Source organism: Plecotus auritus (genome assembly GCF_963455305.1).
Source record: "Plecotus auritus genome assembly, chromosome: 4".
Lineage (NCBI taxonomy): Eukaryota > Metazoa > Chordata > Mammalia > Chiroptera > Vespertilionidae > Plecotus > Plecotus auritus.
Genome location: NC_137775.1, coordinates 155915677 through 155930627, shown reverse-complemented (window position 1 = coordinate 155930627; position 14951 = coordinate 155915677). Strand labels below are relative to the sequence as shown.

General features: G+C 35.8%; 1 protein-coding gene across 4 annotated transcripts in view; it reads left to right on the top strand.

Moving 5' to 3' along the window:
* Window positions 1-14951, top strand: part of CACNA2D1 (calcium voltage-gated channel auxiliary subunit alpha2delta 1) — a 393063-nt gene that overhangs the window by 302089 nt on the left and 76023 nt on the right. For all 4 annotated transcript variants that reach the window (XM_080665796.1, XM_080665795.1, XM_080665798.1 and 1 more), the window contains exons 11-12: window positions 5987-6145; window positions 11042-11146. In XM_080665796.1, coding sequence (XP_080521922.1) covers window positions 5987-6145; window positions 11042-11146 — 264 coding nt within the window. The remainder of the gene's footprint in view (window positions 1-5986; window positions 6146-11041; window positions 11147-14951) is intronic.

The window sequence follows — 14951 nt, the reverse complement described above, 5'->3', positions numbered from 1 at the left end:
GATCCCACCAACCTTTCACAGGGAAACTTGGTGTTCCATGAAGGTGTATTACAGGTGCCTTTCCTGGACATGGTTACTTTCCAGGACCTTGATGTTCTCTGACTGTTGGTGTATATCAAGGCCATGCCAACATTTTATGGTTTGTATCCCAGCTCTGCTGCTCTCAGGAATATATATTTTTTTATATATTTTATTGATATTTCACAGAGAGGAAGAGAGAGGGATAGAGAGCTAGAAACATCGATGAGAGAGAAGCATCGATCAGCTGCCTCCTGCACACCTCCCACTGGGGATGTGCCCGCAACCAAGGTACATGCCCTTGACCGGAATCGAACCCGGGACCTTTCAGTCCGCAGGCCGACGCTCTATCCACTGAGCCAAACCGGTTTCGGCAGGAATATTTTTTGGAATGGTTTCTTATTTAGTAGAGGACACAGAACAGAAATAGAAACAGCCTTCACAAAACCAAGAGTTTAGGATACCTCATTTGAGAAATTAAGAGTTTCCTTTGGACCTAGAGTAGCTTTTATTTTTATTTTTTGATGTGTGTACTTGACTGTGATATTTAATAGGAAGGTTCTTTGAAATTTACTCGTCGTGGTTATTTCAGAGAATGTCTTTAAATATTAAACTAATGTTTGAGGGATCCTTGTAACATCTGTTAGTGAACTTTATTGAAAGTTCAATAAGTTGGTATCGTTTATCTGAATCTCATGCACCTAGGAATCCTTTCTGATTTTGCTATTGACTATACTAATGTTTTTACTAAAATAATTTTTTAAAGGATAGAGTTGTAACTGATTTAACATCTGTGTGCTGGCATCTATTTTATGCTAAGTGTTTTACACTCATTTTCATTTGACTATTTTAATAGTGTCTGTTTGGAAAGACTACTTATGTTTATGAATGGAAAAATATAAACACATATTACACAGGTAAAATATAGTCACTACACTAATAGATTTTTATCTTGATTATTGATCAGTATTTTGGACCATCTTCTAATTTTCTTAAATTCCATTCATATATTTAGTAAATATTTATAGTATACCTACTATATACCAAACATTGAGGATGCAATGGTAGGATGGCCATTTTCTTTGGCCATGTGGACGAGTCATTCAAGATGCCATACAAAGAAATAAGAAATGATAACTATGTTCTATAAAAAATAATTCTAGGCCTAAGAAAGCTTATTATGGCATGATTTGTCCCAGTCAGGGAAAGTCATGAAAGCCTTTGCTAAGGAAACAATGTGGAGGTGAGTGGGATAACCAAGTGTAGAGGAGAGGCAGAGTGCTGTAGGCAGAAGGAACAGGATACCTGAAAGAGAAATGGAAGAATGTCCAAGTGCCAGAGCATAGATGCAAAGTCCCTCATGATTTCCAAACAGATGCTCACATTACCCCACACACTTTCCCTGTCTCAGATGTTCACAGAGATTTTGCTCAACAGTTCTAAAAGGAACCTACTTGCTTGGATTTTGGGGGTTCAGGAAAGGAATCAGTGTGATGTTAGCTTGAATTTCTGACTGTCGGGTTAGTTAAGGATACATCTTTAAAGAAGTATTTTATTAATAGATGACAAAAGCAGGGCTCCTTAAATCTATTTCCACTCACCATATACTATTTCAAAGTTTTACACAGTTATGTTATTAAACTTTTGCCTTACGGTTTTTAATATACATGTGGTTTATTTATTAAACATGTGATTTATAAAATAAAATCTAGGCACGTGTTACTGAAGACTACAATTTTAGTTCATGAAAATAAACCTGGTTTATTTTTCTGTTCTAAAAGTAGATGAATATCAGATGTCTGTGAAATGTATACTTATCTAATTTAGACTTTTAAAATGTATTATCCCTTTCCTTGGGAGAATAAGAATTGCTATAGGGACTTAAACATTGTAAGTTAGTTCTTTCTTGCATTATTTATGAGTTTTATTATGAATATAATTGTAGTCTTTCTGATGTACACCGCTGAATTTATATTTAATGAATTAAATTTACATTTAATCAGTTTGTGTTAAAGTGATTTAATGAGATGTTTCACTTTTCTGTTTAAAAGCAGGTCAAGGCCAATCAGAAGACTCAGGTCTATACATTATTCAATACTCATTTTCTGCATAACATAATATTATGATGTGTAGTTTAACTAAATCAGTTAATAACATTTCCTATAACTATACCTAATAATTCTCTACAGTTAAACATTTTGTTATTAATATATTGGAAAATTATTATTTTACTTTCTAACATGGAAATTCTCATTCTTTTTAAAAAATACTTATTATTTTAAATGGTCTTTTAGAAGAATGGAGACACACACACACACACACACACACACACACACACATACACTCACACTCACACACTCACATAGAGAAACATCGATGTGAGAGAGAAAATTGATCGCTCACGCCCTGATTGGGGATCAAACCCAAAACCTAGGTATGTGCCCTGACCGGGAATCGAACTGCCATCTTTGGTACAAGGGATTGCGCTTCAACCAACTGAGCCACACCAGCCACAGCCTCACATTCTTTTATTTTCAAAATGAAACATGTTGATTAAGATTGATCAAAGATTGGAAAGTAATGAACTAAGCAGTGGGAGTTAAAACATTCAAATTTATAGACGACAGTAAAATGTATTGGAAGTTTATTCTCATATATATGATGAACCTGAAAGTAGTGTTCAATGTTAAGGCAAGAACTCAAAGTACCTGTGCAGGACATTTTACTTGTTATTTAATATCCACTTCCTCCAGACCATCTCTTCTCTTACTTTACCCTGATGACCTTGCTTCATTGTTCACTGGGGACAAAAGACACAGACAGTAACTGTCATCTGTTCAACACCCAATCTACACACCCTAATTACCTGTGTGCGCCCCCATTATCTGTGCTCGGCTTCCACTCTTCTTTCCTAGAACAGGGAGTCAACACATGTTTTCTTGAAGGATCATTGTTATAGCTGCCAGCTGTATTCCCTCCTTCCCCACCTTCACAAGAACTTTACTTTTTACCTCTTTTCTACAGGGCGTTCCAAAAAACGTATACACATTTTAATAGCTGATTCTATTACATTTTGAAAATGAAATACAGTTTAATAAGCACTGCCTTTATAATTATTCAAAATGTGTATACGTTTTTTTGGAACACCCTAATTTCCTACATCTTTTTCTCCCTTTTCTCTTTAGTATCAATCCTCTCTTGCTCTAGTGACCCTTCATTTTAAAGAAGCACTTCCTTGACCCCAGATTTATGCTTACAGGTACTTCCCTCTCTTGCTTCTCTGCTTCCCACCCAGGGCGCTTTGAAGGTAATCCTCTGTACATGCTTCACCTCCCATTGTTCTTCAATGCACTCCACGGGGTTCAGCCTGTACAGCCTGTTCAGCCTCATCTTCTCTGTCTCGGAGCTGCAATGTCATCTTCTTGAGACTCTTTCTCTCTCATCATCCAAGACAGTCCAATCACCTCGTTTCTTTGTCTCCATAGGAACATAACTCTTACTCAGTTTTCTCAAGGGCTCTTCCCCTACTTTTAATTTATATGGTTTTAAACCCAATTTCTATGCTGAAGGTGTTTTTTTTTTATTTTTTAACTTTAACCAAGACTTCTTTTAAATGTTCTGATTTATTGACATCCCCATTTGCATATCTCACTTGTATTGAAAACTCACCCTCACTAGCACTCTGTGCCTCTCTTCCCTGTAGGTCCTCTAGCTACCCCTCCAGGTCTCCAGCCACCCAGATGCCCGTGTCAGAATCTGACAATCATTCAACATACCACACTCTCACTAAACCACATACCCAATCCACCACCACATTCTATTGATTCTTCCTCCAAAATAGACCCGGAATCCCTTCTTTTCTGATCATTCCCACAAATAATAAAGCCAATTCTATGTTCAGCTTGGTTATGACAACAGCCTTTTAATTATTACCCTCCTTTAAATGTTGCTCACCTTAAATACATTTTCCAAACAACAGCTAGTGTGATCTCTTAAAATTCTAGATTATACTAGTTAGCATTTGGCTTGAAATCTTTCTATGGTGTTTCATTTGACAAAAGAAAATCCCAATTATTCAGCATTTCCATTAGGCCTTGCATGATCTAGCCCCTTTCTCCTTCCCTGAACCCATTTTATGTCATTTGTCTTCATATGTGACTGAGCTAAACTTCTCTTATTTGTATTTCCCTAAAAGGCTCCCCATCCCCACATCACCCCCACATCAGGGCCTTTTTGCATGTTGTTCTACTTGCCTGGAATGTTCTTCCTCAATAGTCTTCAGTAAACCATTTCTCTGGAATAACAAGAAATGCCATTTTTCAGTGAAATTTCCCCCCTAACTGCTCACAATTCAAATTAGGACACCCCCCCCCCCGATAATGTCTCCTAGAGCATAATACTATATTTCCTTTTCAGAAGTAATCATAATTTATTGTACTGCATTGAGAGGTGATGTGGGAATAGTTAAAATCTCAGACTCTTCTGCCACAGTGCTAGTCTGAATTCTTACTCTATCACTTATTTGCCACTATGGACAAATTATTTCATTTTTCTATGTGTAAGTTTCTTCAGGGATAATAGTAATACTAATCATAGGACATTTGCCAAGAGGAGTGATAAATATTTATAGAGTACATAGTAAATGCAGCACATAGTAAATGCCATATAAGTGTTTACACACATACGAACGTGTGTGTATATGTGCAAGCCCAGTTTACATACTGTCTGGAGGCACAAAACTATCACCTGCCATAATTCTTAACATACAACATTGCTAGTTAATGTTTGATTAATGGATTGATGAAAACTGCAGTGTCCTTATAACTAGGCTTCTTTGATCTTCAGAGGAAAAAGAATGATGCATTATATTTATAAGAATATACTAGTATAATTACTTTTAAAATTTGTGTTTTGGCTTGTTATCCACCTATTAAAATCATTTAATTATGTTTTTTATCTGAGAGTATTTTCAAGCCTTCACCTGGCCAGCCCCCTACCTTTTAGCAGGTAGGGTAGGGTTTATTATCCTAATTTTGCAGATGTGACCATCTAAACCCCAGGAGCCTGAGGGACTTACACAAATAGCAGAGTTAATAAATGACAGGACGATCCTACTCATCTCAGTATTCTGGATCTTATTGCAGTTACTCCTATTGTTCTTTTCTTTTTGGGAAATATCCAGTGAATTATGTGAATACCTTTTATAGCGCTTGGTGAAACTGGTGATCATTCTTACATTTTCAATTTGGGGCACGTATGGTTGGTGTTGATCCTCTACTCTTACTGCCTCTGTTGATCAGGGACACATCCCTCACAGCAGTAATTCTCAGCAGTGTTCTCTTGCCTTTTGCTTGCCTCCGGATTTCACTGAAGTCTGCAAAGAACCTCTATAGCGATAGTTCTAAAAAGCTACCAGGTGTTCCTGACACTTTCAGATTTCCTGTTTTAATCCCCATAGGAAGACACTACTCTCAAATTTCAAACTGATTAAACCTCTCTTCCTTTAACTTGGTGTACTATTTTTCCACCTAGCTTTTCCTTATGAGGCACAAGTAAAATACTCAGTTTCTCCCTTATGCTTCATAGGCATCATCGTATCGTTTCTGGATTCTGAATACATTTCATTATCTATTGGGATTCTTTTCTTTTCTTTTTTTTTTTTGGTCATAATGCTCAAAATTTGAGAGCTGGAAAGGACTGTATATAGCTCAAATCCCAAATTTATAATCAGGGAAACCAGACTTAGGAGGTAAGTGACAGGCTCAGAGTTCCAATATAACTTCAGGGCTTAGGTGAAAATTACTACTTGATCCTTAGTATACTTTTGTTACCAATCTATTCTACCTTTTTTTTTTTTTTTAAAGAGAAAGTAATCCATTGGGATTGAGAAGTACAAACAATAAATTCAAAGAAAATTACATGGTTGATTTAAAGTTCATGTATATGTTCCCTATTTTATCTTTTTCAGTTTAACAGCAATGCCCAGGATGTAAGCTGTTTTCAGCACCTTGTACAAGCAAATGTAAGAAACAAGAAAGTACTAAAAGACGCCGTGAATAATATCACAGCGAAAGGGATTACAGATTATAAGAAGGGCTTTAGCTTTGCTTTTGAACAGCTGCTTAATGTAAGTAGCAATACCACCCCCTTTTCTCTTTCATTATTGAATTGCAGTTGCTGAATTTCAATATCCTGAGAGTTAAAGCTATCTAGGGTGAGATAACAGTGCTCTTTTTCATTTGTTTAAGAAGCGGATGTGTCCAGGCAGTAGAAATCTTTGATGTACTTTTATTTTTTTAAATTCAAATTCAAAAGGTATACAAAATGCATATTTCTTGTCCTTTTAGATCTTCTATCATATTTTCAAAACATGTTTAAAAACATATTTATAAGGTAATTTAATTTTGCATAAGCACTTAAAACTTAATTGGCATAATTAGAATTTCATTTATTTCTCCTATCAATTGCTACATTATTTATTTGAAAATTTGTTCTTTTAATCATCAAATAGTTAGTGGAAAGATTTTAGTTTTAAACATCTACTTTGGGTATTTTAATTGTTCCTAAGTGTTCCTAAAGTTCAAAATGGTAGATAGTACGTTGAGAGGGAAGATAAGTCCCAAGCAGGAATTCCTCAGGGAAGATTCCCCTAAACTAATCACCCATCCATGTCTACAGTGAGACTATTGGACGCTGTCAGCCTGCTGCCTGACACTGTGGACTGTATTTTCAAATGGCCGTGCCATCTTTTTCATTCTGAACTAGGTGAGAGCAGGAGTTGTCATTCAGTTCTGTATCTCTCAAGAGACAGTGTTTTCACTATCTTTGAGCGTGAGGACCTAACCGCTCTGTACCTTGGTTTTTCCTCTTATGCCGTGGAGGTCACCATGACATGTACATCAGATGGTTGTGGACAGGGTTGTTTACAGTGTCTGACACACAGTAATCCTCATGTGTAATGTAAGCTGTTGGGCTGGTGTTGGATTACTATAATTAACGACTAGTACATGGCTGGTACAGAATCAGCACATAATTCCTAATGTATTTGCTGAATCAGAAAAGCCCTTACAGGTGGTCTTTTCTTCAAATTTGACTTTGTTGTTCCCTAAGTGAATCTTCTAAACAGTTTTTGAGATGTCTGATCAGTTGGTTCATTCATTTGTTCATTCGGCCAATACAGTGGTCAGCAAACTGCGGCTCGCCAGTCGCGGTTTGCCACTCTGTTGACTAATGAGTTTGCTGACCACTGGGCCAATATTTGTGAGTGTCGCACAATTTCCTGTCACAGCGCCAGAGCTAGAATTATAGAAATAATCCAGACCATCTGCTCTTGAGAAGCTCCAGCATGCACTAAATCATTATCCCAGTACAATGAGTTAGGGCCATCATGGGGCATTCCAAGTGTGTTTCTGGAGCAGCATGGAGGAGGAACTCAACTTACCCAAAGGGGATCGGGAAGGTGTGGCCTTTCCTTGAAAACAGGATTTTGAGCAGTGAGTAGAATCTAGGTAGGTAGCCAAGAGAGGGGAAATCATTTAAGATAAAAAGAACTGCATGGACAAATACCAGACTACATGGAACCTTGCGGGAATTGCAAGCTGTTTGGCCATGGCTGGGGCGTAGCGATATGGGAGCAGGATGGAAATGGAAAGACCATGAATTGTCAGTTAATGATGTGTTTAGGAGCCAACAAAATGGTAATGGTATGTAAATGACATGCTCTCACTAGTGTTTGAGGTTAAGCTATGGTGGAAATCCTGGTGTTGGAATAGTAGTGAAGAGATGTTAGGAGTAACAGGGTAACTGGACCAGGGAAAGAGGTTGGTGAGTGGCAAGATGGATTTGGGTGACTCTAAGTTCTTTTAACGAGATTACTAAGTAGATAATGGCACCGGAATCTAGACAGAGGGAAGGTGAGGGTAGAAAGAGTCAGTTTCAGTTATGTTGACTGTTAGATAAGCAACCGAGGAGACGGCAAAGCAGGGCAGCACTGCAGTTTGAAGGGAGTTATATTTGGTAAAAATGCATGTTTGTTAAATGATGTATGTTCACTAACAAAAATATGAAAACTTGAGGAAAACTTTGAAATTCAAATGTAATTGGCCATTAGATTGAGATATATTCTTTCTGTAGAAAAGGAATATAATTTTTAAAACTAATAATTATCTCTTGAGTCAGTAATCGAGTTTTCGAGATTGGCAGGTTCATTATTCTTCTCAGTGTTGTTCATTTAGCTGGCTTCCTTCCCTCTTATTCAGGTTTCACTTGTGAAATGCTAAGGTGTCTCAAGCCTAATGTACAATTTCAGAGGCAGTCTCATTAGAGAGGCCACATTAACTCCCAGATTCATTGCTAGTTGCTGATAAAATACAACTTTCCTTCTCTTGGCCTCTGGTGCTGCCTGTACCACCATTGTAAAGGAGTTTTAATATGTCTCAGTTATTCCTGGAGTTAATCCCAAATGTTCTGCTTTCCACCTGTCCCTTAGGTATTACACTTCTTTATTTTAAAGTAATTTTCCCAAATGTCACGGCCTGCCTTATTCACAGTTGAAGCACATTTTGTTATTTCAAATACTTCTAGTCCTCTTATTATCATGTAATGCCATTCCCTGTTTTTCTGTAAATCCTTGCAAGGTTTACCTTTGAGATCACTGAAGCAAGCATCAAATAGAATTAGATATATCATTTTCCCCATAGTAAGCCTTAAATTAAGATTTGAATTATTCTTCAGGTAGCGTTTCATAAAATGTTACCAAATACATTGAGATGCAATTTTCAAAACATTTTTATTGAGTGCGTATATGATAAATGCTGCTCTATGTACTGGCCATGCAGGGATACAGCAAAAGAAGGTTATGAAATAATATATTAAAGCAAATCAACTTACTGAAATACTCATGTTCTTTATTTTACTTAATTCATTACAAGCCAGTCAGGTATAACTGTGTGACTGTATGACTGTGTGATTCTTTAGATAATTGCAAATCGACTGAGAAGTTCCTATGATGTACTTTGCTTTATCAAAAGTCCTGAGAAGGCTGCTTCTAGGAAAAATCATGTCGAAAACAAAACATTTTATTTCCATTTTTGTGTGTCCTAATCTCTCTTTCTTGGGAAAGATTATTATTTGTACCAATATACAAATGATCAGCAGGACCCAGTGTGATGTTTGCATTCAGTGATAAAATACCTCTACAACTTTAAGGAAACTAAGTCCTGTGGCAGAAATTTTACTTATATTATCACTTTTATGAGACAATCTTTTAAATACATATTTATTTTGCCAATTTTTAATATACAGATAAAAAAGACAAATCATTAAGGAAATTAATTTTAGTTAAGGGATTTCAACCCCTTTCACAGAGTATTTTGATAATGAAATATGTAATTTTTGTATAGTCAAATTTTTAGATAGTTACACTCAAAGACAAGAATCACGTTTGAATGGGACAAATTGTATTAGTCAATTCTTGTGTTTTCACAAAGCTTGGATGAAAGCTTTAACTGCCAATCTTCTAATGCCTAGTCAATGGGGTGAGATTATATGAAACAGGATTTTTTCATCAATAAAGCAAAATGTTGTTTTTCTTAGCTTGTCCAACAGGAAATGGGGTATATCTTTTTTAAAAATAAGAGCATGGTCCTCCCACAGCTTAAACAGTGCAGGATAATTAATGATTTAAATATATATATATTAGTAATTTAAGGGCCAGGTTAATGTGCTGTCCATTATGGTAACCACAATCATATATGCTGTTGAGCATTTGGGATATGCCTGGTCTGAACTGAGATTTGAAGACTTATTATGAAAGAAAAAGTATATGTTATCTGAAGAATTTTTATATTGATTTCATACTTAATTGATAATATTTTGGATGACCAAGTTAAATAAAATATATTGTTAGAATTAATTTCAGATATTCTTACTTTCTTTAACATGGCTATCAGAAAGTTAAAATTAGAAATTAGGTGTATCTCCATTGATAGTACTAGGCTGGCTAGGGGGTTGGCTTTTTGAAAGAAGCTGAGCATTCATAAGTTAATTTTAAATTAAACACTTAACGCAGAAACACACTTTGCAACAGTAAAAAAGCTGCCATTATAGTTTCAGACCTCAAAGAAGCCCATATTTCTAAATTAAATTCATCAGAGGGGTCTTTTGGTGCGAATCCATTGTTCTCCTATATTTGACTCTTTTGGGATCTTAAAGTTCAAGAGATTTACACTAGGAATTGAGTCTTTCAGGATTAGAATATGTGTGGCAGGTTGAGAGAAAATAGCAGAGGCTATTCTGGGAATAGGTATGAACATTTACAAAGATATGAAAGAGCATTGGTGTTAGGGATCAACTGGGAGTTTATAATTTCAGAAATGTAAAGTTAATATAAAGTAGAATGAAGGAGGGAAGGGAGGAAAAATATTTGTAAATGGTTTAAAAATATATGTGAGTGGGTATGAACAATTTTTATTAATATTGTTTGTTTCTGGTTTAAATTATAGGGGGGAAATGACAACATAACTATTAATTAATTTAAAATATATTAATTAACCGCTGAGAAATTATTGTGTTCTAGGCATTTATCTAGGCAAGAAAAAGACACTGAACAAAAACAGACAGGACTTCATGCCCTCATGGTCCTTACATTTAATTATGCAAAGCCAACAATGGGCAAGCAAATAAAATACCCGCTATCTATATGAGGATAGAGTGCTGTGAAGAAAATGTGGCCTGGGAGGGAGATTGCAATTTAAAAATGTAGCTTTGGGGAAAGTTCTCATGGATAAGGTGACATTTGATCAAAGACCTGAAGGAAGCTGGGGCCTATCATGTCTGGGGCAGGGGTGGGGGTGAAGGGAAGGCTCTGTGAGGGGATGGGCCTGGGCTGATCCAGGAACCAGTTCTTAGACTAAACATATTGGGCATATATTTTACTCATTACTTGCATCCTCTTCATGCTCTTTCATATGCTTTATATTTCTGCCTTTTATTATGGATGATATACATATATTTTTTTTTACAGTATAATGTTTCCAGAGCTAACTGCAATAAGATCATCATGCTGTTCACAGATGGAGGAGAGGAGAGAGCCCAGGAGATATTTGCCAAATACAACAAAGACAGAAAAGTGAGTGCCATTTTACAATCTTTTTTTTCTTCTTAATCTTCACCCGAGGATATGCTTTTTTTATTGATTTTTAGAGAGAGTGGAGGTGGGGGAGAGAAGGAGAGAGAGAGAGAGAAACATCAATGTGAGAGAGAAACATTGATCAGTTGCCTCTTATAGGCACCTGGACCAGGGATTGAACCCTCATTTTAGGTATGTGTCCTGACCAGGAATCAAACCATGACGTCCTGTGACCTCCTGGTTCATAGGTCAATGCTCAACTGCTGATCCACGCCTGCCAAGCTCAATTTTTAAACAAAGGCATTTTGTGACATGCTACACCTCATATTAAATGATTCATATCACATTTACTTTTGTAAAACTAATGAAACTCTCATATGCAATACTGCTGAATTTCTGTTAATATATTGTCTATTGTGCTTTAAGGACATTTCCCTTCTCTTAAAAACACACATCTTTTGTCAATGACAAAGCAACATTGAAAATTCAGTAGTTAGCCCTTAGTTTATATGATTTTTAAATAAATTTTATTTTTTTTTAACATAAAAAGATGTTTTTAAAGTTCAATAGTTTTTTTGTTTTTTTTCTAACATGGGAAAACTTTGTTAAACAAACACATATTCATCTCCTGGTATTGCCATGTTCTTTAACTACTAAGTGAAAATAGATGATGGCCAACAAACACTTTTAATTCATTTCTACTTTTGAATGTTTTTGCATTTTGTTCAGATAGCATTTACATATTTAATTGTTTATGTCAAGGACATATGTGTGCATATAGCACATATATGTATATGTTAAAAATAGAATGTATCTGTATAAGGGAGATTTTTTTTTTTTTACCATCTTCACATACAGCTTCAGATGGTTGTGGATGAATTGAAGAATCTTTTCTGACTTCCTCTCCTCATTCAAACTTCCCAATCTTCCATGCACCTACTGACCCTGTCTGAGGCATTTGCAGCCCACAGACCCTGATGTGGAAGATAGTTGTCTATCTTTGTCATCTAAGGATATGTATGATAGACCAGTTCCATACCTGCTCAATTAATATTTGTTACATAATACATTTATCAACTCAGAATTTCACTAGCCATATGATCTTTCAAATGACCAATGTGTAAAAATGAAATTTGATAGATTTAGATAGATATACATTTTTAATACTCTTAAAAAGTCTATATTGGATTGTAACTTTGTTTAAAGTATGCTCTTTAAAAAAGTTCATTTGTAGGTTAAAAATACCAAAATTATAGTCATGAAGAAAGTTTGATTAGCTTTAAAAAAATCTGAAAACTACTCTTTGAATGCTCCTTTTCCCCCAGCCTCTTGCTTGACATTAATATGGCTGCTAAATGCTTCATGTACAATCATTTTTCATCCAGTTGACATCAGAAATCACTCAGAGCACCCAGGTAGGTGTGATGAGGTGCATCCGGAGAACTGATGAATGAAGCTACAGAAACATAGCAGAATTTAATGAGGCCAAAAGTTTGAGAGTTAGAACAAAATGTTTGGGTTCTTTTGCGAAATGTATTACTCTTGGGGATTATAGATAGGTACAGCTTTAAAACCGAATCCATGTTAATCTCCTCACACAGCTGTTTCAAATTAAAATAAATTCCCTTTCTAATCTTTACCTGCAGCAATGCCATTCCTTAGGGCTCACCCATGTGTAGGAGACATCCTTAAAATGGTGCCAAAAGTAAAATGAACTCTATCAGAGAGTCCAAACAAATGAATGAAGAAAAGTAAAACCAGACACAGAGCTGAAAGATAATTTCCAGGCCCAGCAAAATTAAGATAGTGGCTCTTCTGTAGACTAGCAAAGGGGTTGGTTAACATCACACATTTAAGCTTATCTTGCCAGTTAGAAAATTGTTCTCTGATTCTTAGCTTAATCCTCAGAATTAAAAAATGAAAGACAGTCAAAATTAATAAAATGGGCATTTCAAAACAACTAGTAAATGAATGAGAACAAGTGGAAAAAAGCATATGGTAGATGGGAAATACTTTTCAAAATTAAGAATGAATAGCCATAAAATTATAACCATCCGACAATAGATACATTATTTTTTAAATTAAATAAGATTGGCAAAGTCTGTCCTAATTTTCTATCAAATCCAAAGTAGCGAGATATAATCTATACCATATACAATTTTAAAGTAAATCACAAGTGGCTGACTCAGTGTATGTGTTTTATATGGTAACAGTGAAAATTTTCAATATTTCAACAGATGGTAGGGAAAATTATTCATGGAAAATAATTCATTGCCTTCTCTCTTGTCTCTCTCTGGCTTCTTCAACAGGGAAGAATAAAGCCTTTTAGAATGAATGTTCAAACATATGATAATGAGGGCATTCAGATGTGTAAATGTTTTTAATGTGTTTTTATTTCAGAAAGGAAGGGAGAGGGAGAGAGGGAAACGTAAGTGATGAGAGAGAATCACTGATCAGCTGCCTCCTGCATGCCCCCGACTAGGGGTTGAGCTTGCAACCCCAGCATGTCCCTGACTGGGTATCAAACATGACCTCCTGGTGCATAGGTCGATACTCAACCACTGAGCAACACTGGCTGGGCCAGATGTGTAAAATTATTTAATACTATTTAACAAATGCACTGCTTCTAAAATATCTATAATAAAACTTTTTGACACTTTCAACAGTTTCCAAATGATTTTTAATGTTAGCATAGGAACTATACCTTGTTGATAAAATCAAATATATTATTTTTTACCAGAGTTACTGGATAGCTGAAAAAACTAATTGCAATGTAAGACTGGCCCTGGCAATGGAGAGATTATCAAAGGCCGGTTTTGTGCGTGTGTATGTGACTGTGTCCTCCTTTTTAACAGGTTTATTTACCTTTGTTTATTTCTGAATAAAGTTAATGTTGACAGTTACCTAAACTAAGGAAAATATTATCATGAAATTCGTGCTAGAGTAAGACCATGCAGCCCAGGCTGCCTCAGCCCTCACAGCCCTAGCTGCCTCGCGACTCCACCCTCTGCCCACTAGTCGTTCTTGAAGGTCATTCTTGAAGGTCATTTTGGAAGGTCGTTCTGGAAGGTCATTACCCCATCTGGTCTAATTAGCATATTAGCTCTTTATTATATAGGATATCTTTCCCTCAGTTTTGAGTAATATTACTTCCATACATTTTATAATCTTTAATATCTAAAACAAATCTGTTGAAAAATGAGGTTAAGTAATAATTAAACAGAAAGTGTATAATATAGCTTAAACCTCAAAGTATAGAAACTGCACTTGAAGTAATTTCTAGGTAGAACTGTATCACCTGCAATTGGGATTGCCCATTGTTTGTGTTAAAACTTCACACCGGAGAAGGCATTCCGTTCCCCTTTTTCTGTGGCTGCCTTATTGGTAGATGAACAACTCTGTTTACAATGTATCTCTGTAGGTGTCTTCCTCACCCAATCTTTCTAGAGTGGCCCCTTCCCCCAGAAACTCCCTTAGCTTTCTCTATGTCAGCATCCTTTTTTCTTTTTGTTTTCTTTCTCCCAGATTACCATTTTTAATTTTACTAATGTATTTGTTCACTCTTTAATTTGAACTTCTCTCTATTATAAGGTAGGGTTTGTGTTAGTTTATAAGCCAACCATTGAACCCTTAGTGGTTAGCGCAGTGCTTGATACACAGTAGTTGCTACATGATTACTGACATATTTGATATCAGTAAATGTGCAATAAATATGCACCTGAGGTAAACTATAAGAAATTCATAAATGTCAGGAAAAACTCAGCTTTGTTCTTTTAATGGGAAGTCACTTAAAACAATATTTGTC